At 42.8% G+C, this 27,149-nt stretch overlaps 2 protein-coding genes across 3 annotated transcripts in view; one reads left to right on the top strand and one right to left on the bottom strand.

The window, feature by feature from the left end:
* Window positions 1-1,054: 1,054 nt before the first annotated feature.
* NCEH1 (neutral cholesterol ester hydrolase 1) lies at window positions 1,055-21,902 on the bottom strand. Its single transcript, XM_049801797.1, has 5 exons — window positions 21,704-21,902; window positions 11,927-12,155; window positions 9,967-10,036; window positions 7,384-7,555; window positions 1,055-5,940 (listed from the first exon to the last, which is right to left on the bottom strand). The coding sequence occupies exons 1-5, from the start codon at window positions 21,839-21,841 to the stop codon at window positions 5,323-5,325; spliced, it is 1,227 nt and encodes a 408-aa protein (XP_049657754.1). The 5' UTR covers window positions 21,842-21,902; the 3' UTR covers window positions 1,055-5,322.
* Window positions 21,903-26,267: 4,365 nt separating this feature from the next.
* Window positions 26,268-27,149, top strand: part of ECT2 (epithelial cell transforming 2) — a 31,186-nt gene continuing 30,304 nt past the window's right edge. For both annotated transcript variants that reach the window (XM_049801790.1, XM_049801789.1), the window contains exon 1: window positions 26,268-26,330. The gene's annotated coding sequence lies outside the window, so the exon portion shown is untranslated. The remainder of the gene's footprint in view (window positions 26,331-27,149) is intronic.

The following is a 27,149-nucleotide window of genomic DNA, read 5'->3' as shown; positions in this document are numbered from 1 at the left end:
GTCAGCCAGCCCCACATGGATGCCTCATACTCAACAGCACCGCAGTTCTGCAAAAAAAGTGTGCTGTATCTATGGCAGATTAACACTTGAATTAAGATGCCTCACGTACTCATCTACTGCCATTTGAAGGTGCTGTTGAGGATTCTGTGCCAGACCTTTGTCAGTCCACAGGTGGCAGCTCAGCACCCATGGCAGCAAGTCCTTCAGCGGGTGCTGGCTCTGCACCCTCCCGCAGCGGCACCTGGCATGGGATGATGCGCTCGGCTGCACCCAGCCCTGGGAGGCACTGCCCTGGCCTTGCCAAGGCCTGCGCTGTCAGACATTTTACTACATCTAAGAAAACATAACTGGGAAAAAATGTTTTATGAGGCCAGCCTGTTTTTAATGCATTCAATTCAATGCAAGCAGGAGTACGACTCCTGCCGACCTAAAAAGAGGCCTTGTAAGTCCTTTGAAGCTTTTTTCCCCAGCACTTTTTTCAGCAGGAGGAAAGCTTTATATTCTGTGAAAGTCAGAGGACCCTGCTGGACAAAATGGCAAACAGTTCCCACATTAGGGCATTTAAAAAGTAATGCTGCTATGACCATTAATGAATGAGAGAGCAGGGGAAGAAAATGGCTAACAGTTCAGAAAGAATGTGAAAGGAAGGCAAATGGGAATGAAAATGGAACTAGGACTTCCACTGGCTAAAACAGATTTCAAACGTATGCGTTTATAGATCAGAATGGAGAAAGGCAGCTCCACTGTCTATTTTGAAAGAAAAGAATAGCACTAGTGCAGGTATCGTCCACTATTCAACACCAGCAGATGTGGTCACCATTAATCATTTGGCAGAAATGAAGTAAGAGGAGGTCACCCTCGCAGCCCACAGACACACAGGAAAGGTTTCCTGCCTTGAAAACAACCGCTTTGGTTCAGCATTTCTTCAGGCATGCTGAGGTCTCCCATTCTGTTTCACTGTCCTCTGCTAAGTGAAAACTCAAATTGGAAATGTTATGCATCAGAAAATAAAATCAGTGGTCCTGGGGAAAAAAAAAAAAAAAAAAATCACAGATATATTTCACTTTATTTATTTGTTCTTCATTTTGATAGCACATTTCAATCACACCTGGTAATCAGATCTTACAAGATCTTTCCCCTGCACTGGGAAAAAAGCAAAAAATGGTCATGCATAAGATATTGAATGTATTCACATCAAGTATGTTGTACTTTGGGGTTTTGAACATCATAAATAAGATAACATTAAACCAGCTGGTTTTGTTTTTTTTTTAACATCATCACTGTTACAGATCATAGCAGCTTAAAAGGTTTAACACAGCTTAATCTACTTCTAGTATTTTTATTTGAAAAAGTTTATTAGAAACTTTGGTAAGAGATTAAAAAAATGTAGAGGCCCAAACACTATAAAAGAATGTTTTAAAGATAAAGCTTTTATTTTTAGTTTGCAGGGCTTGAAACCCACAATGGCCTTTCTGCTTTGGCTAGGGATGCAATTTCTTACATGAAGGTTAGAAAATTCAACTCACTTGTGATTTTTACGCATCATGAAACATCTTTAAATGGGTTTGGGCTATTAGAAATGCTGACCACCCATCCTTTAAGAGGTCCTAAGCTAGAGAGACAAAACCTCCATTTATTTCTGTAAATATTGGCCAAAGTACTGGAGACCTGCTATTACAGTTCACAGGTCTATGAAAGCAGTATACAAATGACTATGGGTGCTGTTATGTGAGTTTGGTTTTTTTTGTTTGGTTGGTTTTTTTAAAGCTTACATTTGAATACTTTGACAGCCATCAGGAACAAGATATTCTTGCAATGGATAGATGAAATCTAATTGTAGGAAGGGGGAAAAAGCTATCTACAAAAAGTAGCTAGCCATACTCATTGATTTCATGAAAAGAGTAGACAAACTTACTATCTTCTATAAGAAGACTGACTTTTACTATGCACAGGTAAAATATTGTTACAAATACTTGCTCAGATCCTACAACGTGTACAGTGCCCTAAACTGCGTTGTGAAATAACCAAGGAATGAAGGTGCTAGGTACGCCTGAGGAAACACTTCAGGAGACATAGGACTAAACACATGAACAAATTGAGGTGTTGTAACACGCATTAATCTTAATCTTTTCCTAGCAGGCATCAGCTTTCCATGCCTGCCGGCCCCGGTTGAGCTCTCAGCTGAGATAGTGCTCGGTTTCTGGGAGCTTGCAGCAGCTCAGCTGGCCACAACCCTCAACTTTCAACTTTGGGCACAGGAACCGTGGGCAAGGAGAACAAAGCAAAGTAGGAGGAAAGCTGAGTTTACACTGACACTTACTTCAAGGTTTACACTGAATTTTAATCAGGTGTCTTGTGCAGCTATATACTAAAAGGTCTTTTTATAGCTGGAGCTCAGACCTCTTTTTATATGTTATAGGATCCATCACGCATCTTTGCAGCTATCACGTACTTAAACCATAAAGCTGCATGATAAAAGTAGTCAAGATATTCTGACAGAACTAGTTAATACTGTAACATCACATCCAAGTTGTGCTGCGATCTTGGATGTCGCATCAAACTGGTGATGACTTAGTAAACACATTCAGTCCAGTTATATACTTACTACCATTTCTTGTGCCAAGACTTTAATGTGCTTCAGTGCATGAAGGAAATTTACAACCGACTCCATGAATATATATATTCCAGCTCTCCATTTCATTTCCGTTAAAAAACCCAGCAGCAATTATATTATAGCTTCATAGCAGATATTTATAACTTAGCTATAAACAAATGCTGATCTAAAGCTTCGCAGACAGCTCTCAGGCAAACTTAATAATTACAGAATTTATAGGAATATTAACCACTTTTTTTTCCAGTACTACAGTTACTACTATCTTTTAATGACAGCAGGTGGATATAAATTACATTTTTTCTGACATGGGTCTACTCATTAAGTGGGAAAGCCAGAAGCAGCCTGTTGTTACAACTCAGTGTAATGATATTTTTTGAGGCTCTAAGTCGTGGTCTAAAGTCAAGTAAACGGAGCCGCCTCCATACAGTGGAAAGGATGCTGGAGCAGACCCTTCTTCGAGATTAGTAATCTGCCTTTCAAATGGACATAACTTTGGTTGCTGTCTGTTAAGTGTAAATTATATCTACTGAAGTTGTGTTTATAGGGGAAAGGAGAAAATAGGGTTTAAATCTAGAAAAAAGTTTGAATTCTTCTGCAGTGTTAATTGGATATCTTGGCCAAATTTTATTCTGATTCAGATTGTCACTTGGCTGCTCTAACTCCACCAAGTCTTTGTAGCAATCTAAATGGAAAAAGAATCTGAGCCACTGTTGAAAAAGCTTTGCCTTGTGACCTCTGTGTGAACCTATGCCCCAAAATGAGTTTCAGCCTGCATGACTGAGCCTACATCGAGGCCTTCTCTCATTAACAGCTTTTCTTAATACATACAACCACATTAACTACCTGATGTTTCTAGGAAGCAACGTTTCAGTAAAGCCATTCTCTTATTTAATTTAAATACCACTCAAAGTAGACTGGTCTGTATATATTTTAAATGACATAAGGCAGTTTGATCTACCAGTATTTTTTTTTTTATTTTTTTTTTTTAAGAACTTTTCAGAATCCTGCCATAAGAAACATTCTAATGAAATTGCCTTTGTCATTTTCTCCCAGCAGCCAGGAAGCCTCATCTTATGGTATTTTCACAGGAGCGGGGACAGAAATGAGTGAACTGCCCAGGAGGACCCGCAGCCTAGCCGCACCACTCGTCACAGGGCAGGCTGCTCAGAGCCAGCTATTAGAAAAGGATGGAAAGTCAAAAGGTACGGGATCTGTTCAGTGCCTGCCAGTCACCGTCACATCTGTGTGCTTCACCCACACCTGCCAATTCAGCTTCACAGCTCCTTTGTGAGGTAGGAAATTACTACTCCCTCTCTTGCAGAAAAAGAAAGTGAGGTATAAGGAGATTAAGTTGTTCTCCTGGGGTCCCACAGGAAGTCTGCTGTAAAGCTGAGGATAAATTTAATCCACTAGTTTAGTCACGGGTCAGCCACTCTCTCCTCTTTGCCTAGAAACACCAGGCTTTTGACACAACCTTCATTTCTGAAAGCTGTAAGGATCCTGGACAATATACACTGTCCCAAGTGGTTTCATTCCCCATTCTGCTTGTCCAAATTTTACAGACTGGCTCAAACTGTAGACATTTGTTGCACAATAGCAAGATCATCTTACCTAGTGTTTTGGGTCAGTCTACAAGACAAAGTTTAGCTGCAAAGCTCAGATTTAAATCTTCCATATAGATTAGACCCCACTTCTGTTTGCTTGCTCCTTCCAGGAAGCATGAAATATAATCAACACTACAAGCACAAAAGAAAAGTCAATGAACAAAAACTTCTACTATTAATTACAAACATTAGTGCAAACCATACAGCAGATTATTTTTAGTAAGCTCAGTATTTTCTGTAAGGAGGTCATAAAACTGAGGCTTTAAACACACATGAAGTCACATTCTTTAGCCAAATAAGTAGTCAGCTTTCAAGTTCACTCACATAAGCAACCTGGATTCTGGTGCTACACATAATATTTTATCCTAGATATCTGTATGTGTGCTGTAATACTTTTTATTGAAAATATATTAGTCCTGTGCTTTGATAAAATATAAATAACTAAAAGGCAACATAGACCAAATTCCAAAGCTGAATTACATGTTTGGCTAAGGGACTTGTCTAGCATCATCCTAACTGCCTAGAAGAGCTTTTGTTTTTTGTTTTTTTTTAAATTCAAATGAGCCATTTGTCTATATGCCTAAAAGCCAACACCTAAATCCATGCTTGACATTCAAATGCACAGCTCTGCTGTCAAAGAAGAGAGTGTTCACACTTTCTTTGACATCAAGTGCTCACCACTGTTGAAAACTAGCTCCCATTTTTACATATTCAGACGTAGATGTAGGTGTTTGCCTTTACTTCACACCATTTGAAAATTGTGGCCTTTTTACCTAATCAAGAGTCAAAGCTTGGAAAGTTGCAGGCAGTTAAGAATGCTACAGGAATGCTGATCTCCCTGCTCAACATTTGTTCATGTTTGGCAATTGTCAGCTGAAAGAAGGGGAAAACAAATCAAAGTTTGAAAAAGTATTTCTCAAAATACTTTGCTGGGCAAGGCCAATTGAGCTAGTGAATGCTGTAGTTAGTGGTCTGTAACCCCCAGCAGCTGCAGCAGAACGGATAAAGTCAGAATTTGGAAAAGTGCACTTTTTCATTGTTGGCTTTTTAGCAAGAGCAGACACCAGAGCTGAGCACCTTGTGTCTTCTAGAGAGACTCTCTCTTCAGAGGTTTTCATCCAGCCATTTTATATAGCTGTTTCTGGTCTGAATGCCTGCAGAGAAATCAGTAGGCCAAATGGTGAATATCATACAGCCATGAAAGCAGTCATCGAAGTGATCGAGCGTGACTTCCACGCCGGCATTCTCCAAGCGCTTGGCGTACATCACCCCGTCGTCTCGCAGGACATCATTCTCACAGGTCAGGATGTAAGTCTTTGGCTGCAGCTGCAGAGTTTCATTTTCTGCAAGGAGGGGGACTGCTCGTACGTCAAGCAGCGCTGGTATCTCCTGGATGATTTCAGCCTTGCCTGTGGTTTGTATTACAGGCTTGTAGTTCTTTTTGAACGATGAAGGCAGTAGAGATGTCCAGTTCAGACGTCCTCTGAAAGAGAGAGCTTGGCCAACGTCAAGAGCAGTGTGGTTGTTAATCAGTAGTGAGTGAGCAAAGTCGTAATTACCATTGAAATAATCTATCCAATAGTTGATCATGACATAACGAGGCAGAACGGGCATATTCATGTTCTGCTGATAAGAAGGTGTATTGAAGTCAAATGCCTGGAGGACTGGATAAATTAAGGCCTGTAGTTTCGGTCTGATGGTCAAATGCTCATCTTTGCTAAGCTGTGGGAAAAATACAAGATAGAATTGGGATTATAAAGAAAATAAACATTACAATATCAACCTAGAACTTCATACAAGCAACCATTCATTTGACAATTTTTAGGATGAATTCTGCTCTTATGCAGATAATATTGCTCTTTTGTCTGAAATATTAGCAACCTGATCTTTTTCTTCTCTTGTAAGAATGGCCGTTCAGGTAGACCCAGTATCCTGTCTCCAACAGAAAGCAGTGGCAGAAGTTTATTGAAGGGTGCAAGAAGAAAAAAAAAAAAAAAGTGTAAAGTGGCACTTCCATAATACAGTGCCCAGTTTAAGAACTGGCAACTGAAGGACTTCCTGAATCAAAGGAGCTATTCTTGCTTTTAACAGCTTTTCATGGATTTTTCTTCCATTAATTTATCCGATTGTTTTTTTAGCATATACAAATTGTTGGCATCCACAGTTTTCTCTAGCAAAGGCTGACCATGTGCAGAAGCATCTCTCTGTGTTTGACTTGACACTGCCATCTGCATTTGATTTGAGCCTACCAATTATACATTCGGTGCCCCCTAATCCTTTTCCTAGAAGAATCAGCAAACACTTGTTTTGCTTCATCTTCTACACAAGATACATGGTTCTCTATCATATCTCATCTTGTTTAAAAAGAATTATGCATCAGGAAAACAAATTAGGAATGCTTTTTCCAAAACATGGTGCTATCATGTTTATCAGTCCTCAATATTGAAACTTTTCGTGTAATTTTCTCTTATTAATTTTGTCACCCTAATTGAATATTGCAAGGTTGTCACGATAATTAGCTGTCTGGACATGGTATCTGCTTTCTTATCACCAATGGTTATGGCAGTACAAAAAAGCTAATAATAATATTTCACTCAACCATGAAAAATATTATTACTTGCCCCAGGCTGCCTTTAAAATCTTTGCTAGATTAAATTCAGATTACATTTAAACTGCAGATACACAAAAGAAATTTCCTTAAAATTGTGAAATGCTACAGGAAGACAATTTAACACAAAGAATTAAGCTTCCTTTATTCTATTTTTTGTCCTTCATTTGTATCTGAAAGAAATAAAAACATATTTTCAGAGACAAGCATCTAAAAACAGGGAGCTAAATGATAAATTACGCATGTACCTAGTTACTTACTTAGAAAAACAAAGAATTTGCCAACAAAAGGAGTAAAAAAAGTAATTTAGCTACTTGCTCTTAAAATCTGGCCCATAACAACTGGTAACTGTAGTAAGACATTGCAAGCTATGTGATTCATACTCCGATTGACTCATTTTTCTTCTGTAAAGCGACTAGATGCTGGCTTCCCACCATTCTGTCTTTAAGGTTGGCACATCACCTTGTGATGATGAAGCACAAGGAGTCTGTCAGCCTATATGCATCACTGAATTAGGGTTTGTTGTAACGTAATACATAACAGACGCTGGATGTTACCTGCTGACACACAGCAGCTGCCAAATTTCCTCCCGCACTATCGCCAGAAATTGCAATTCGACTTGGGTCAACTGAATACTCAGCTAAGACATCAGGCTGCAAAAAATGCTTCGTAGCACGGAGAGCATCGTGGAATTGCTCAGGGAAGCACACCTCTGGTACCAGCCTGTATCTACGAAGAAAAGAGATGAGAGACAATTATTACCATCAATGCACCTCTCTTTCAGGATTAACAGGTGATATCAGGTATTTCCTTAATGGCATATAACTATTTTATTAGGATAAATATTAAGGGAAATATAGGAGGTGTGTAATACTTATGTAAGACTTAATCTTATAATTAATGCTCTAATTTTGAAAGATTAATACGAACCTACTAGATATGAATAATACCAAGATAGTATAAAATTGTGCAGCACTTTCCTAGGATTTCCCAATAGAGGATTTAATCATACATTATAAAAATGAATTAATATTTTAAACACCCTTGGCAAGGGAGTCATGACAATCAGGCTGGTGTTGACCCAAATCCCCACCTTAACTAGTATGAGGGACAGTAAATCATATACGCCCAACAGACTCCACCGAGCCAAACACCTAAGCAGTTCTGTTTCCCAAATTTTTACCTATGCTCAGGAGAGAATGAACCTTGCTATACCTCCATGCCATGAAATGAACAATAGCCAAGAAGTGAATACCAATTTGCTCCAATGCAACAGATTCAGTAAATCCTCTCCTTCATCAAAGAGCAGAGCAGGAATATACCCATTGCACAGGTGGAGAAACTGAGGCACAGAGAGCAAACGATCTGCCCAGAAACAGTCAGCAGCTGAGTCCCATCCATGAGATTTTCTCAGTTTCTTAATAACAGTGCAGGAGAAGTCTGTTCGTATTTACTGAATAATTCGTAATGTAAGAGTCGTTACTAGGCCTTATGGTACAAAGCATGTCTTCTGTTTGTAGCTTTTCAATCAACAGATTTTACATATTCTCAGTAGAGCCAAGCGAAATGAGCATAACAAAATCCAGTTTTTCGATTCAAAACATTTTCTTCACAATCTAAGCTAAAAAAAGTTTCATATGCAGAATAAATTTTAAACTTAGGTTTACACAAAATGTGTTTCAAAATCCACCTTTGACCTACTTTCAGAAAGCACTCTATATATTGCATCAACTGCAAAGGAATATGAAAGAGTCCTTTGGGAACTCCTTGCAAAACTGGATAACAGACTGTGCATATATCATGAAAGCGAGGCGTGCAATTAAACCAATGAGAAATCTAATCAGTCTTCACTAGTTGAGTACAAACACCTTGACTGAAAGATATAATGGCTAAGGAGAAGAGGTAAACAATAACTCAGAGAAACAGGCAGAATTATACCACCATAAATCAGAAAAGGAATAATAAGGAACTTTTCAATCCTATGATAGCTGCTCGCCTAGAATAACCAACAGCTGCCTTTTTACTTTTAATTGTTTCTGCTAATAAACAACAAGGTAGTGGAAAAAAAAAAGCTACCCTTTAAAGTACACTTTGAGGATTGAATAAGTAACATCAACTCCATATAATTAAGTTGCAATTAGATCACAGAGCTTGGTATGTAATCAACTGCAGGTGGGAAACTTGAGTACTTGCATCAAGTAATTGGGTTTGCACAAGAAAATATTGACAATAAGGATGAGAAAAGTACCAATCAAATTGGAGTCATCTAGGTAATGCAGTTAGCTAGTTGAGAGGGTTGTTTACCTTGAATTGTTCAGCGGGTTAAAAAAGCAGCCCTGCTCCTCTGTTGTCTGGCACCCTGGCAGTCCTCTGCTCTTGAGTGGAGTACAAGGCTTAAATGAGATGACTGGAACAGTGGGAGATTGAGAGAGCAGCAGGAAACTGCCAGACTCCACAGTGTATTCTGCTTAATGAGCAGGGATAAAACGATTTGATAATTTGACCCTTGCTTAATATAACTTAGAAGCTGTGGTTTACAGACAGACTTTGGGGGGGGTTAATATATGTATTTTAATATTACATATATAATTTTTTAGATATATTGACAGATATAAAAATAAACCTTGCAGCAGTGGGAGTGGCCACTGAGGATGAGAAAGTCCCTTTTACTATGTGAGGAGGCATAGTGATGTGGTTCAGCCTTCCTTCGGGTATACATCATGTCCAAATGCGTTTGTTTTTTTTGTTTGACTGTTTTTGAAGTTCACAAGTATTTTCTGAATCATAACTTGGCCCTTGAGTAATCTCAGGTTTTAGCTGCACTCCTTACATGTAGATACAATTGCAAGATGCACTAAAATTTGCATTTTAGTATTCGTCCAACTGAATTAAGTGCTACTCTCTTTTCCCACATTTCTGCCTTCTAAAATGACCTCTAAAATAATTAGAAACCTAACTGAATTTTTGATACCGTTCCAATTTATTGGAATTTTAAAAGGGTAAAAATATCAGACCAGTAGAGAGAGTTATTGTCCAAGTTAAAGCCTTATACACAAGCCAGTAACAAGGGAACAGCTAGAAGAACTCTGTTAGGTACTTCTAATACCTTAAAATTACTCTATCAGTTTTAGATTACTCACTCAACTGAGACAACTACAGCATTGAGAGATTCAGCCATGATTCTGCAGAGATTGTTATAAAGGCTTGTTCCTGGAATGAAAGGACATGGTATTAGGGATGCAAGAATCCACTTATGTCAATATTCACAAAGGTGTACATAAGCCTTCTTAGAAAATACAAACATATGATGCAAATATAAGCAAAGTAAATGAGATCAGCTTGCAATAGATAAAGTGCCAAATACATATTGTAGCAGAAGGAACAAAATTCACACCTTGAGAAGTCCTGCAGTCTAATGCTTTCTTTCTTGTCTGTTTCTTGGTGACTTGGGGCATGTCATTTCATTCACCTATCACAATTCTCTCAGTTGGGCAAAATTTAAGGTACCCAGTGGCTTGAGGACATTAGCATCCAGAGACAGTTATCACTGTATGAGTCACTGCTTGTTGTTCATTTTGTTATAGCATGTATTGCTCAGTTTTGAATGAGTTGCCCTATTAACGTCAACTGAACTACTCATTTAAGGGAGGATTCATCACAGTTATCCTGTTTATCAGTGGACTGATTTTCTTTAATTTTATTCCCTTCCAGTTACTTAATCGTTGATTTCCAGTACTATAAAATATACTAAGACTCCAAGCGTTTTCTAAAGTATCTAGTTTTAGATTTTAATATTTAGCTGTAACATTTGTGCCATTAACTTCTGCATCTTGGACTTGAGGATAGCATCTGACATAGCTGAATTATAGTCATCCAAACAAAATGCAGTAATTTAGTATAAGCTTTTTGCACAACAAGAGTCATACGCAAAGTGTTACAGAACAAATGACGTGGGCAAGACGCTAACAAACATCCCTTAGGCAGGCCTAAGAAAACCCAGCTCAAAGCACAATTCCTCTGTAGAAAAAGGAGCAAAATTTTCAACTGCTGTAAGGATTGCAGGACAAAGAGACTGGGATTTCCAAAGGCACGTGAAGGACAGATTTTAAAGCTATTTAGGAACCTAAATCTCACTTAAATCATGGTCTAAGTGACTTATACATGCATACTCCAAATGCAATCAATATAGTCTTTGTTTTGGAACATTTTGGAAAACCCCATTAATGTTCTTTTTCTGTAGATGAAGCCACAGAATGCGTCAGAGCTGTATGGACTTCATGATGTCACAGGAGCAATGGGGAAGGAAAAGGGGGAAAACTGCTATTGGGTCTGCATCTCGGAGCAGCCATGAGAACTGCACGCCCTTTCTCCTCCCAAGGCTTTCCTTCCCCTGTACGACATGGAAAGATCAGTGGTTAGCTTATCATTGTCTATAGCTACACCTTACTTTCTGTGATCCTGTTTGTGGCTTCCAAGTTAATTGGAGTAAACAGCATTAATTTTCAAGGTAATTTCTGCTAGTGGTGGCAGTGGTCCCCCAAAGGAGGGGACCAGACCGCAGGACAGTAACTCGCCTCTACCCATTTACTTGTCTGCAATCAGCAGCGTGTATTCCCAAGTATGTGTTAAGTAAGAGCCAAACACTAGCAATGCTGTTACATGCAGCCTTGTTCAGCTCACTCTTCTGCTAATTACTCTGTGAAAATGGGGCAAGCCCCTTACACCTAGTCACTGGATCCTCATCACCAAGGATGGACTTTTGCACATGACCACAGAAAATGGGGGCTGGCCCAAAAAGCCCGTCCAGGCATCCCAGGAATTTAAACAGTAAGCTGTTTTGTCCTCTCAGGATGTAACAAAATTAGCCTTTTGCTCCTTTTACAGCTCATGTGCAGATAAGATACGTGTTTTTGCTGTGTGTTCACAGTATTTTTTCCCCCCTCCCTCCTTAGAGCCGATCTACCAGAGCAGAGACAGTTTCTACTGAATTCAGGTACATCTTAGCAGGACTGTCATCCCTGGCAGGCAAAACGGCTTTTGGCTTCTCCTGCTAGGAGAAAACCAGACCAGAATCCTATTTAATTACCGGCAGACACATACTTGCACTTGCCAGGGCCCAGCCCCCTCCATGGATGTAAACAACGCTGCGCTTGAGCCTTTCATCTCCCTTTGCAGGAGGTTCAAACACTCTGACTTCCACACCGTCAAAAACAGCATCCGTGATGTTAACGTCTTCGGAGGAGACAGACTTCAGCTTGTCAAAGGTACATATCAGATAATTCAGAACTATCAAGTGATGGCTGAGTCTTAGATAGTGAATCAGGTGACACTAGGAGAAAAGAAAAAAAAAATGAAAAAAGATTATTCCTGTTACTTCAGAACGCATCATATGATACTGCATTGATGTTTAATGCAACTGTCTTCAAAGGCAGGTCCTGTATGAAAACAAATAGAGATTCTTAGAATATTCGCCTGAAAATGAATGATTATCAAAGACCTCTAATGCTTTTAAAGCTGCATTGAAACAAAACCCTGTCCATAAAAGAGTCTTTGTTGTCAAAATAAATCAAACCATGAGCACTATGTGGATCAAGACAACCATGAATGAGCACTCTGATCCTTGCCTTTGAAAGCCACCTCCAAAAGGAGGTGAACCTCACCAGCACGCTCCACTATGGGACTTGGGAAGCTCCTCAAACTGGTGCCCACAGAGGGCAATACTACACAGGCAAAATGTCTGTGGTGGTAAGGTATCAAAAATGCAAAGTCTTTCTCTTGTTCCACCCCAAAGCATAAGTCTTTCCACTTCAAAACTGAGAAAGTTCTCAAGGATTGCAAAGAAATTTGAAAACAGGAATGGGCTTAAAGGAACATAATGGTTGTTTATTGGCTTGCCCTGTATTTACCTGCTGAATTGAGAGGGATCTGAAACACTATCCAAGAATGCCAGGTCAGTGATTTTTTTTTTTTTCTTCCCCCAAACCCAGAGACTAAAGCGTGTTACTTTTTTTGTGGGGGTAAAACACTATGAAAATGAAGAATGATCTGAGCTTTCTGTGCCCTTATTGGTAGAAGGAGAGAGAGATTTTATCCCCTTTGGCTATCTAGGATTTTTATTGTCATGTTTTTTAAACTTTGCCCTGAATAGATTGAAAACCTGTTTCTCTCAGCAGACAGTACTGGGATCCAAGGCACTCGTCTAGCCTAAATGGTCACGACCTGCTCCCCATATATGACCTGCACACTTTGTAGTGCGTACTTGTTCCCATTCCCTAGATGGTGCAGAATGGATGGCAAAGGGTGAGCCAAAGGACCACAGGGACTACGACGTCCAGACTGGCTGTTAAAAAGAAAAAGTAGTGGGGGGTCTTCCCCTATTGCAAAGGTTATCTCTATCCTAGTGATGAAGGCTAGAAATCGGATAATCAGCTAAGCCTTTTGTAAAACTTTCTCAGTCAAGGCAATGGAGTTGGGAGGTAAAATTAATACGTATACCTAATATACACCTGTAGGACCACTACCATAAGGAAAACTGTCAGCTGTGACCTGTTATTTTTCCTACAGGTACCAAATACTTGGAATAAAAGGTGTACTGTTAGGTGCCATGGGCCTTGTCTACACACAACTGCTTTACTGTTTTAATTCTGCTAGTGCCACTACTGCAGTGCAAACCTGCTAGTACAAATTAAACATGCTGACACCTGAGAGTGAGCGGGGTCACCCAGGTACTGGTCTAACTGCATTCGTGTTGCGAAGAACGGATAGTTGCCATAGTTTAACCTGTACAAAAACTAAGTGGAAGCCAAGTCCGGTTCCTCGTGACAGACAGGATTTTGCAAATAAGAGTTTCAGAATGTCTTTCTGGTTTCTATTTGTTCACAAGGACACCTATTTCATTTTCTTGACTTGGGTTTCTTAATGGTACTTCTGCAGTACCATTTTCACAGCCACTTTTAGCGCCAGGTTTCAGCTTCTCTGCCAGGAGCGCCTGCTCATAGCAAAGGAAGGGCTAACAGAGGCAAACACACACACCTCCAGAGGAAAGCAAATTTTGAAGCATTCAGTAGCATCCATGCCAAAGAAGATCTGTCTCCTGAGAGGTCTACAGCTCCAGCTCTTTCCCTGTAACTTCTTCATCTGTCACCATTAGTTTGAATGTAAAAAAAAAAAAAAGAAGAAATACTGGCTTTCAGTCAGGTGCTGTATAGAAAAGACCCTGCACAGCCCCACTTCCACTGCAGATTGCTGCAGAAAAGAGACAAGCTTTGATATTTCCCCCCTGCCAAATCTATGCCAAATACAATGGGCTGCTATCCGAGCAGGGAGAAGAATCCACTTCCAAAACAAGCATTTACAAAAATTACTTTCTTTTCTTGCTTTAGCTTGTGGTAATGTCACCCTGCTGAGATAGTTTGGTGGGAATCCAAATTTTAAAACGTTTGCTGCTTTTTGGATGGAATATAATTTCTTTATACTGCAAGGCTTTTCTCTGGGAGAAGCAACACAAAGTATCCACCCAGCAGGAAGAAATGCTGAATTCATATGGCTGTTTGTATCTCTGAACTTCAGATCATGCTTTTTCCCCACCATTACTTAAAAATTCCCATAGGAAAACCCAGTTTGAGTTTGAAATCAGAAGAGCAATACATCTGTTAATAACTTGGCATACAATTTGTTGGGCTGCCATTGATGTAGCCAGCTAAAGATCTGATGGTGCCCCATGGAGGTTCCCAGGGAAGATAACCACTGGGAAGCAATTTTAGAAATACTGCCAGGGATAACAACGTTTCTGTAGTTTTGTTTTTTGTTGGGTTTTTTGTTTTTTTGTTTGTTTTTTTTTTTTTTTAGCTTGACCTGACTGTGCTGCAGTACACATCCCATTTTATTTTTCTCCCACTTTAGTTCACATTCTTTGTAGGCGAGATTACCACGTGTTTCATTTTCAAGGCTAGTTAGTGTTGTTTACTGAGAAGTGTTTTGCCCTGTTCTTAACCTGCAGGTGGCCACAGTGCTCTGCGGTTCAATTACACACTTCCATGCCTTTTTTTTTCCCCCTATAACAGACCACTCTTTCCAAGAATCCAAAATCCAAAAACCTGGAAGAGAGGCTTTGTACATCAGGGCACAAAAGCAACAGTCCACTTTTTTTTTTTTTTGTTAGGCATAGGCAGTTTTTTTGCCAAGCACTTATCAGACAGATTCTTTCTAAGTATATCTATCTAATCAGCCTATTTGGTTGTCATTCATAAAGCATCAGGATTGCACTTTTTGCTGGGAAAGAGCTAGTCTTGTCCAAAGTTCTTACAGACAAAATTCCTATGTATTTTTTCTCTATAAATAAGTATGTAAAATAGATATATCTTATCACTCTGTAATAGAACTACTGGCAGAAGATGATGGGTTTAATGGTCGGCTAACTGGCTTCTAGGACTACGTTGCCATGCAATGGGCAGACCTGCCCATCCTCTTGGCTGTGCTTCCCTGGCACCTTTCTTGTGTTGGCACTGACAAACGCGAAGCCGCAGAGCACGACCTTGCTGCGCCAGCTCAACATGAACCCAGCAAAACAACACTAAACTTCAGCCAGGTCACCATCTTACCGATAACCCAAGGGAGGAAAAAGGGAGTGGGGAAAAGGATGGGACCAGCCCTTTTGGCAGAAGTCCACAGTTGGATTGCCTTAAATCCATTATAAAACTGTATCCGGTCACGTCATGTGAGCAATAATTGGTTTGATCTTTGCTGGTATGTGTGATTTAAATTACCACTCTTCCTGTGACAACATGCAGGACTGTTGCAGGCTATCAAATATAGCACTTAAATATATTTGGGAACTACACCTGTGTGGGTGTACATGCATGGGGAAGAGAAAGAAACAGCTGATGTTCTCTGGTGAAAAGGGAGACAAGACAATGCTGTAATAATAAAACCTAGTGAAAAGGAAGAGAAAGCCAAAGGACAAGGGGGAAATTAAGAGACTACAGAAAAAAAAGTAAAGACGAGCTCACAGAAAGAAAAGCTAGTATAAAGATGAAAGCCCCGTGGGCAATTAGCCCAGAACTGCAGTGCCAGCCACAAGCACAGCACATCACTCAGTCCGGGTCACAGCTGCAAGTTTTCCCATGCAATGACTGGCTTTATGCATCCGTCTGAACACACACTTTTATTTTCTGAACAGGTAACTCTAGGGAAACGTGGCTGGTGAACTTCATGGCACTATGGGCTGGACTGAGTAATGGGCTGACACACACCGAGAGAGCTCAGCTGCTGGGACGCGAGGCAGAGCTGGATGAGCAGGAGGAGCCCAGGAGAGGAGGGTTAGACAGGCTACCGAGGCAAAAGTGAGTATTTTGCTGGCGTTTGAGCCAATTCAGCAAGTAACCACTGTGGACACCTTACAGAGCCCTACTGACAACCCATTGCTCATTTCTGATTGCAGCTTCTCATTTTGGGGCCGTTGGCTCCCCGTGACCCATGGCTGCCTTGGCAGCACTGTGATTTACACTCGCACTGTAACACTCCCCAGCTCTCCAAGTCGGGCAAAGCAACTGCTATAGGCACAATCTCCTTCTCTTTTACCAGGACACCCCCATAACAGGGGTTTACAGGTAGGGACAGCCCAGGGACCCCCTAGAGACTAAACTGTTCAAGACTGCCACTTTCCTTCTGGTAAATTCTTTGGTGAGGGGTACCAGATCTTGAAAGATTTAATTGATGTAGGAGAAAGTTCTCAATAAATGAAAAAAGGAGTCAGGCTTGTGGTAAAAGGCAGACAGAATGAACAAAGTACTGCTCTAGAGAGGTACCATTACTTCACCTTTAATCACTGATACCTGTCCCTAAACTATTAGGATTCTTCTGTTTGCTCCTCAGCTGGTGGTTTCATGAAGAATCCCAAATGCTCCCTGCTGTTATGCTTATGTCTCTCATGGACCTGTATTCCATATTAGTCATGTGTTCTGTATTACAAAAACAAACAAAAAAATCCCCCCAAAGTTTTTCTGTTGCTAATATCTACTAAACTCTAGCAGTACCCAGCACATTGGGATTCTTTGTCCTCATATGACTTCCACAGCTGACACTGTCCAGCTTCGTGTCTCTGACCTTTAGCCATGAAATTATTGGAACAGGTCGCATTCAGAGAGCGCACAAAAGCAGCGTGCCTCTGGAGCCAAGCCGAATCCATCAGCTGCTTCCTCTACTGCCTTCGCAGCTGGTCAGACCCAAGGTCCTGCCGTGACCTTTCAGGCCTCAGCAGGATCAGGAATTAAGCAAACAGCTAAGGCTCTTTTTTCATACAACACGACTCGGGACTGAGCCAAATCTCACTCATGACTCAAATGAGTAATGATGCTGGAACCAAGCAACTGAACTGTCTAAGACTAAACTTCCTACCTCAAAAGATGCAGATACTATCCTCCATTCTGGCATCACTTTGCGAAACACATTTCTATGACATTAGAGTCCAAAATGCCAACTACAATGTCCGTAGTCAATAACAGAGATTAGCAGAAAATAAACAGGGTCATTTCCCCATTTAGCTGTGTGCAGAACATACTGTTTTGTGTGCATTTCAGGCAGTTTATCCTGTTTAAAGGTGAATGTCTATTTTCTGTAATTTTACAGAACCATTTCTTAATGCAGGTGCATTATCGCCCAGCAAAGAATACGTATTTTTAATGCTGTTACAGAAAGACAGTCTTCAAAGACAAGGGCTCTCAGTTTTATTAATTTCCTTTAGAACTGAAAAGAGACCAAGATGACTGTTTTACAGTTTATTAATTAGAAGCAGAAACTAGATTACATTTTAATGTAAGGTTTTGTGCATATACCTATTCACCCGTGATGCTCTGCTTTTATACTGGATAGAGAGAAAAGTTATCTGTTACTGCAACTAGGACTGCCAGTGTGGTTTGGTTTCTGCTCACGTACCACTGCTGCGAGACCTACCCACCACAACTAAGAACTTGGTTTACTGTAAACCAATTCCAAGACTGTGTTCTTCCATGCAAAAACATCAACAACTTACTTGGTTGGCTACAGGTATGATTTACAACTGTCCAGAAGCTACATATTCTGAAATAAATGGGTAGATAGATATTAAAGTGTTAGAAAGAACTAATTACTGTTTTCTCTAATCCTGAATGTTGATGTCCCATGCCCTAGATTTTATTCCAAAAGCAAGTAAGCGGCAGAGAAGCATGATGGAATTGCTTGGCTGATGAGGACAACTACGGGGATAGTTTTCTCCCCTGTACAGCTGCCTACCTTCTTCCATATACATCGATCTGATGGCCTCTATGCCAACCCATTTGTCGTTCTGAACCTCTGCTAACAGCTGTCCCCATTCCAAAAAATCCTTTCTTCCTTGCCATGCACCAGAATAGCAAGTATCTTGAGAGTGGTGTTCAGAAATAACTTATTTCAAAGGGCTTTTTAAATAAACATATGCTGCTCTCTTTTGTCCATAAGGGAGAGTGAATAGGGGAATAAGTGAAAAACAACTGTATCAATCCTGCAATCAAAACAGCAGAATTAAACGTTGCTTTAGACACTTCCTGACAGTCACCAAGTAAAACAATACTTATGGTTTAATCTATGGCTCAATTCCATAATTACTTTTATGTGGTTGTCGAAACTTCAGTGAAGGAGAGTTCTGATGTACCGTATACATAGTTAAGTACAAAGTTTTTCAGTTCTGATCTAAAATTTTGTTACATCATGGTTATCTGTAAAAATGTTACCATGTCCCATTTTGAGACAGGTGAGAGGGGCAAATTACTCTCATTGTCAGTTAAGCACTTTTACACCAATTCATTAATATCATTAAAGTCTAAGTTTCTCTTTTCATTCTGTGGCAGCACAGGTCATTAAAGAGGGCGCAGGAACAAGGCTCTGCAAACCCAGTGCAATTTCCAGCTCTGCTACTGGAATTTTTGTAACCTCAGATAAGGTACTCCATCTCTTCCTATCTCTGTTCCCCCCAAATTAAGACTAGGGTAACATTATCGGTCCCGTTCTGTAGTATGTGTTGAAACCTACTTACAGAAACTGTCCTATGAGCATTAGGCATTTTTTTAACCACATGATTATACTCAAATGTTTGTTGAAGTTTCTCAAGCTAAGCCAGGACACTGAGTCAGTCCCAAGCTTGTAAAAAAAAAAAAAAAAAAAAAAAAAAAAATTGTAGCTGACTGGGACAATACTCCACATGGAAATGCAAAACCTTATCATTTGTACACTGAAAGCCACTGACAGCCTTATTATGTTTTACTGGTAGTGATTATTAATGCACTGAGAAAACAAACACACTATCCCCAACAAGAAATTGTCATGCTTAATTGGCAGTCTTCACAAATCTATTTCAAAACAAGCAAAAGCCAATCAATTGTATTTGAAGCACATGAAGTTTGTTTCATGCTCTTCGAAAAAGGATTGCAGTATATTTTGGTGATTTTAAAATCAGAAGTGTACTTCTGTCTGCTGTCAAAACTACAAAGCAAAGTAATACATAGCAAGCTGAAAATACATTCAGAAGTGGGTGAAAGTTCAATGGTCACACTTAGAGAAATGTTACAACTGTTTTGTCTTGCAATAGCTGGTAGAGGAAGAAAGGGGAAGCTGAGCTGTACAAAAGGAGATGCACCTTTATTTTATGTACGCACACAAAAGCTGTCTAGCAAAGTAAATACTCAAGCTTAACTTTTACAATCCTAGCTTCAGTTCACACAGTTCCTTCTTCAAGACAGTCATTTATTCCTGACATTGTGCTGTCTCTCAGTGTTGGAAAGACTTCTGAACACTTGGAAAGCACCTTCTCTTTCTCTCTGGAAACTAATGCCAGATGTCCCAAGGCTTACCTGTTGTGTGATTCAGGGCACCTCTAATGCCTCAACTTCTTTAATGCTTCTGTTTAAGACTCGCTTGTTTCTTCTTTTGGTTTGTAAGCTACATTACAGGAACTGTTACTTGTTTAGTCATTTTTCTCACTATAGATGTTTGTATTTCTAAGGCCAGAGATGTAAACAACTAAGAAATTACCACTTCTCCCCAACAGAGACTTCCCCACCCCAGAGAGAGGGGACAGATGCGGGCACCTCAGCCCTGCCTGCCAGTTTACTCCAGCTGCTACCGAGGCAGGCTCTGTCCTGCCAACTCCTCTTGGGATTATGACCTCTAGAATATCCCAAAAGAGATATCCTTCAGCCTCCAAGCTAGAGGCACCAGAATTCATCTGACTGTGCCTAACATACCACATAAACAAACTGAATGTGTACATAAGCCAATAGCAATATACATATATATAGCCACAGTCATATGATTTTCTAAAGATAGGTCTCCTTCAGCTAGAGGTTATGGCCTTGATTCACGTGTTCCTGGCTGAACTGTTATGATGTGTTTTGCAGGCAGCACGCTTTGGGAGCATCATGGTGTCCGTACTTACCAATGAATTTGGTCAAGCTGAGCACTTGCTGTTCAGTTACTTGAGTTAACAACATGGAGCAAGTGAACATCAAGCCATAGATTTTACTGAAGAATGAGGCTATTGTAGGCCACGTCTGCGTAATTTTCATAGCAGACATATGGGAGGGTACGCAAGCAAACAGGTTTTATCCTATACCAGCCAACAGGTTTTATCCTTTCATCCTAGAGATGCACTATGATTCAGCAATACGTTTGGACCACGAGAGGATGCCCCAGTGGCTCAGATGACTGGTCTATCTACTCCCAGACTCCATCTCCAACAGTGGCAGCCAGGGAAGCTATTCAGGCAGAATACAGAAGTCTGGACACTGTGTGGTCCACTTTCCTCATGCTTCCTGGCGTCTGCAATTATTGTATTAGGAACGTAGAAGGTACATTCCCATCTAGTCCTCTTGGTATCCATTTATGGGCCCTCTGTCCATTAATTCATTTAATCCCTTTTTGAACGTGCTGATGCTCTCATCCACTCAGAAGTACAAGTTTATGTATAGTTCAGAACCAACCAAACTGAAACACTGCTAGGAAATTAAAAAAAAAAAAAAGCCACAAAAAAAAAACCAAACCGACAAACTTGCACATAAATAGTACCTTACATCAGGCCTGACCATGACTGATCAGTCCATGTAAAAGATCAGATCAGATCATCCTAGAAGAAGATAAAGTTCACAGCTAAAAGCCATTACCAGAAAGTTTGTGGTCTTCGATCTGTTTCATGTCAGCATAAGCACTGGCAGAAAATGAGGGAGACATCACGAAGCGACATAACTGTCACGTGCGTCTCGTGACAAAAAACAAGCATTCAGAGAGTTTTGTTTAGTATTACAATTCCGAATCAAGGCAGTTTAGTATTTGAAAGTGCTTCCCCATGTCTTCCTTCCCTAAGACATATGTAATGTATCGGAACGACTTGGGGTTTTTTGGGGGTTTTTTTCCCCACCAAAAGCCTGCAAGTTGGAAACCAGACTAAACCCCATCCAGCAAGACCCGCGCCGTGAAACCCAGAAGGCGAGACTGGATGCCAGCCGCACCACGCCGCGCACGCTTGATTTGCCAATCGGGACGACACCACGAGCAGCCCGGGGCGACCCAGCCCGGCGCTGCCTGCTGCTTTTCCCCGGGGCGGGCAGAGCACTACACCCCCAGCCCAATTCCATCCTCCCCCTCCGGGTGCGGTCCCGGAGCCGCTACGGCGGAGCCGGGCCCCGGCTCTACCCCGCTGCGGATACCGGTGACGCTGGCGACTCCCCCACCTCGGCTCCAGCTACAAAAGGGCTGCCCCGCGCCTCCGGCTCTCCGGATGGCCCCGGGGGACCGGGCCGGGTCCGTTCGCCTCTGCAGAGCCGGGACCGGCACCGGGAGCGTAACGCCGGCGGGGCCGGGGCGCCGCCTTACCGTCTGCTGCACTGCCCTGAAGGTGGCATCCAGCAGCATCAGCTTCCAGGGGTCCGACACGGTGCCGGGCAGCGGCAGGTACACGTAGTAGGCGGACAGGGCTGCCAAGGCCGCCAGCAGCACCCAGGCGGCCCGCATCGCCGGGGTGCGCGGGGCCGCCTCCCCGCGGCTCCAGCGCCCCGAGGGCCGGCCGGCCTCCCCCCCGCAGAAGGAAGTCCCGGCGTCTCCGTCCGCCGGCTGCGGGCCGGCCCCGGCTGGCGGCGGCCTTATCCGCGCAGCGCCGCCCCGCCCGGCCCGGCCCGGCCCGGCCCGGCCCGCCCGGGAGGCCGCTCGGCGGAGCTCGCCGCGCCTCTCGCCCGGGGGACGCTTCGCAGCGGCAGCAGCCGCCGCCGCCCCCTGGGGAAAGCGTCGGCGCGGCTTGCCGGGGTTCCCCGAGGGGAAGGGGGCCGAGGCCGGCCTCGCCCCGCCGACCCACGCGAGGCCGGCCTCGCCCGCGGGCGTGGGCTGGCGGAGGCACGGAAGGCCACCCGAATGCGCAGTGCCTCCTTCTGACTGCCCTTCCCTTCGCGCACCTTGGGCTGCAGAAGCTTCTGGGTGGGCTGGCCGGGCGGCAGCGAGCACGACCCACCCGCCAGCCCCACCGGTGTCCGTTTTTAGGACGCCCGGAGACGTGGGCGGGGGCAGCTCTTTGCCGACAGAGAACGGGAACGTCGGTGTTGGGGCAGAGTTTGCCTTTCTCCGCGGAGAAGGTGAGCTGAAGGCCGTGACGGGGATGGATGCCAGTCAGTCCGGGAGGGTCCCTGATCCAGTGTGTTCCCAGCAGGAACTCGGGGACACCCTTATTTTAGCTGAAGAAACCATACTGTTTCCCACTGAGCACATCACAGAACAATTCCGGAAAGGAGGTTTTTTACAGTACCTTTATTTTGTAATTTTATTTTGGACTGGGATTTTTTTTTTTTTTTTTTTTTTACCCTAGGTCAGTAACAACTTTTGGTTTAACACGGGAACGTTTCTTGCACCTGAGACAAGAAAATTTTCTTTTTCATCCCCAACATGCAGGAAATATAAAACACTATAGAGTTCAGCCTTGACACAAGGGACTACTTAATACTTAGGCACAGTCCTGTCTTCAGCAAATTAAAAGTATTTATTTGAACAGCCGGATTCACATGCACTATGAATCTAATGCAGAAAAAAGAATGAGCGCTATTTTAACAATAACATTGCTTTTAAACACAAATTCGTAATACTAAAAAGTCACACAGAAATCTAAATAGAGTCCTGGAAAGGACAGGTTTCCTTTAAAAATTGACATGAAAAGGTAATAAAAGAAAAATATGTTTCTAAGAAGTTCAAAGGTCAGCTGTTAAGACGACAGCTTTACTGGAACGGAAGTAAAACCTCGCTGATTCTAAAGGCTGCAGAAGAAAGTTTCTGGAATTTGTGAGGATCTAAGACTCTCGAGCATCTTTAACCTTTTTTTGTAACAACAGCAGATGGAGTTTCTGTAATTTTCACTCAGTTTTGAGTAGACTACAGATGTGAAAGGGCTGTTTGGAAACAAGCTTTGTCAAGAAAGCAGCACAAGGTGAGATTCCTGAGGTCTCAAGCTTTTTATACCAAATCATCCCTTTGTGCATTATTTTGCGCTCACACCTTCTCTTTTACCTTGTGCCCTGCTCCCCTGCCTCCTTTCCTTTGCGTGCTCCCTTTCCCTTGCTTTCCCAAGCATCTGCCCCTAAACTCCACACCTAGGATCCTTGACTGTAAGAATTTGTACCTGTCTCTTTCAACAAAAAACATTGTTCCCAAACCTCTGGTGAAACTGGGTCTAGTCCCACTCCTCTCTCATCTACTTACCTCTTTGAAAAAGAGATAAAAAGGCTAGATGGACTTTTTCTGAGGTTTCTCATGTTCCCGCTGACCCCCACATACATCTTGTGCTTGATCTCTCCCCTTCCTCGCATTTTGAAAGCTACTGCTCTGGCTAAACTGAATCAATAATAGCTCTTTGACGAATCTGGTTTTTTCCAGGCGCTTATAAAGAAGCCAGTTGGTTGAAAAAATAAAACACTATGGCCCAAGAAAGATTCCTTTCTTTAAAAAAAACCCAACCAAACCCCAACAAATTTAAACCCCCAAACGCTTGCAAGGTATCTAGGGGACAAGCAGTCTACCTACATAAACTTACACCCTTGAAGCCAAGAAACGGTTGCTAGACAGCCAGCTTCCAGAGAAGACGCAGGGCACCAAGGTCTCCTTCAGGCCCCTTGGGGTCCCATCAGCTCTTCTGATGTGGCCTCGTTGTCTTTTTTCCACAAGGTATGAGATCCCCCCCTCCCACAAAGCTGATGTGACAGGATTCACGGAATGATTTAATCTCCTGGAACGTTCTCCCTGTGGGTGTTACTATAAGAGGGAACTATTTAACTATTAAATAAATGCTGTACTCTTGCGTTACTGATGTCTAGATAACTGGAAGGAACAGCAAGTTTCAACTGCATGTTACATTTCACGCAACAAAAAATAATAGGTGTTTCTATTTCAGAACCTTTTATAAGAAAAACACTTAGACTTTGAAATGTCAGGCATATAAAGAATAGTAATTAGTCTTGTTATCAGTCCTGATCTAAACTTCAGTGAGAATAAATGCACTTGATTAAAAAAAAATCTTACCCTCTTAAGTGATTACTACCTAAACCAGTCTTGTCTAAGTTCTGTTGGTCCCAGGAAGGATAGCTTAAGATGGTTCATCAGAATACCCCAATTGCTTTATGAGACTGTAATTCTGGATCTTCAAGTATATTAAGAAAATGGCTAATGCCCAAGCCACTCTCCATATGCGTAGTGAGCTTCTATTTATGTACCGAACGTTTAGGTATCACGTTCTTTTTAAACTTTAACTGAGAAGCAATGCATATATATCACCTGTTAATCCTCAGCCCCGATAAATACGCTTCTCCTGTCTTTGCAGGCACAACATTTTATATAGCTTTTTTGAGGATCTCGAGGTTAAGTGGAAATTAAGGTACAATAACCAATACCTTTCCCAGAAACTATACTGCAGAAACAGCGTTGACTCCAATACTGCAGAACGTGTTCCAAACCTAGGAGGAACCTGGTCCGTGGGTCAGGGTGTGAGGGAAACTGAAGACCTGGCTGAAACGGACTTTGTAAGAGTGCAAAGAAAGGAGAGAAGGGGAAAAGCCAGCGAAGGTTGGCCTGACCTGGAACTGCAAAATGGTGGCCCAAACTGGTACTTCAAGGTGACAAAAGGACCTCGGGTTAGGCTGTGTTTTGACTGTAAGTCATTGTTGCAGTTACTCTACGTGAAATAAAAGTAATTGTAGGACTGTGTAATAATTGGCTGACTCAAGTGTCAAAATAGAAGTTACCTCCTTGGTTTGCAGGATGTTATTCTGAAATCTTTTCCTCAAGAAAATAGTCCTAATTTACATGTACATTACCGGCAAATCCTTATTCACATAAACAATGCTGCTTCTGCTCTTTCCTATTCTGCTTTTCTTCCAGATCATAAAAAGTCAATGGACTCTTACTGGCAGTAATGGCTGCTGGATTAGTCATGAAAACGCCTGAACTAATAAAGATCTGTAGTATAAAACAAAAAGAGCAAGATCTACGGGTTCAGTTTGGCATATAAGAATTTAGCATATAATAGAAAATTCTAGATACAGAAAATCTCTCTCTCATTCTTTTTATATTGGGCCAGTGAGACATTATGCTACATCAGGTGTCAGAGATGCTGAGCCCCCGTGAAAGAATTAATTCCTTTCCAGATCAGCAAGTTTTAGTACGAGAGAAAATTAAGAAGGACGGAGAAAGCATCTGGTATAATTAATCTGTTTTGGGATTGGTGCCACTGAGTCAGCTGGCTGACTGTCGTCTTGACCGCTCATATTTTCTCCTCTCAGCTCTTCCCTCGTTTCCTATAAACTGATTATTCTGAAGCTCAGCATAACACACGCGCACAAATACCCTCGGCAAGGCAGAGCTTACTGAATTATTAACAGCATTAATATTTCTACGGTGGCCACGGCAAGTCTTTAGCCGCTATCTCCGTACGGCCACGGGACGGCTGTTCAGCGGCTCCGGAGCTCCCCGGCCGGGCCGGCAGCCGGGCAGCGCCTCAGACCGGCAGAGGCGGCGGGTGTCCGCTCCCGCCCTGTCCCCCCCACCCCTCCGCCGCAACCGCCGCCACCGCCGCTCCATCCGGGCCTCTGCGCTGCGGCCGTTGGAAGCGTTCGAACCCCCCCAGCAGCCAATCAGCGCAGAGCGCCCACCCGTTCAGCAACGGGCTCCCCCAACGAGGCCTGTTGGTCTGCCCAGGAAACTTCCCACCGCCAATGGGGGGGCCGCCCAGCCGTGAGCGCCAGGTGCGCTATCCAGTCAGAGAGGGCAGGAGGCGAAGCGCCGGCCAAAAAGGGCGGGGGAGGGGGCGGGACATCTCGGAGAGATGCCGAATGAGGTAGTGGCTTACAGAGGGGCGGTGTGGCCGGCAGCCAATGCTTGGCGCGGTTAGTGCGGCGGCTCGCTTTTTGAATTGGTGGTGGCGGCCGCTCATGGCGGAGGCTGGTTTTGCGGTTGGCGGCAGGTGGCATCGGCGGTGAGGGGAAAGCTGGCCCTGGGCACCGGGAACGGGCGAGAAGCTGGCCCTGGGCACCGGGAACGGGCGGGTGTGGCCGGGGTAGGGCTGGGGGAGGCCGAGGAGGACAGCGGTGGGTGCGGGCGGCCTGGGCCGGGGCCGGCTGAGGTGGGCCGGGGGTTGTGTCTGGGGGTGTCTCGGGCAGCCCCGCTGCTCGGTGCTGCTCCGGGCCCTCTTGAGGCCGCTAGCGGTCTCCGCTGGGCAGAGCGGAGGCCCAGGCCCACTGGCACCTGCGAGCTCATGAGGTGAGAGTAGCCGGCGGTATCTAATCTTGCCTCCGGCCACCTCCCAGCAGGGCGGCTCGGTCAGGCTCCTGGGTGGTTCCTCGGGAGGGAAATGGGCAACATGGGAAGGTTTTTAGTGTCGTCTCCTTGCTTTTAAAAACGTATTTTGGCGTGTGGATGTTTTGTGACCTTCAGGTTTCACGGCAACTATTGGGAGGTCGTTTGTAAGTGGGAGGTCGTTTGTAAGTGTAACGCTGTTAAGGGCGTTCAGGTCGGCCTGAATGCTGTAGTGATGGTGTTCTGCCTTTTGTTCTTTTTTTATGTGAGGGGAAATTGTTATGTTTGTATCTTCTGTGTGCTGTTTGCTCTCTTCCTTATCTTGGCACTCCCAGTGTGTAAATCTAGTGACTAGGACTATGTTGTTAATTAATATGTGACTATTAAAACGGGGGATGTGGTTTTTTTTTAAAAATACATCCAGAATGGAACTCCATAAATAAATAAATTGGAAAAGCCATAAAGAAAATCAATGCCCAGCCCAAAGTATGGGCTTCTC

This window comes from Accipiter gentilis, chromosome 6, assembly GCF_929443795.1.
Source record: "Accipiter gentilis chromosome 6, bAccGen1.1, whole genome shotgun sequence".
NCBI lineage: Eukaryota > Metazoa > Chordata > Aves > Accipitriformes > Accipitridae > Astur > Astur gentilis.
This window is presented reverse-complemented; position numbering and strand designations above follow the sequence as displayed.

Excerpts from the sequence above, each read along its gene's own strand:
- NCEH1 (XM_049801797.1), bottom strand. The coding sequence starts at position 21,841 with ATGCGGGCCGCCTGGGTGCTGCTGGCGGCCTTGGCAGCCCTGTCCGCC. Across the intron at positions 12,156-21,703 it reads TCAGGGCAGTGCAGCAGACG|TGTCACCTGATTCACTATCT; the intron begins GTAAGGCGGCGC and ends CTTTTCTCCTAG. Across the intron at positions 5,941-7,383 it reads CAGCTGCTGTGTGTCAGCAG|CTTAGCAAAGATGAGCATTT; the intron begins GTAACATCCAGC and ends TTTTTCCCACAG.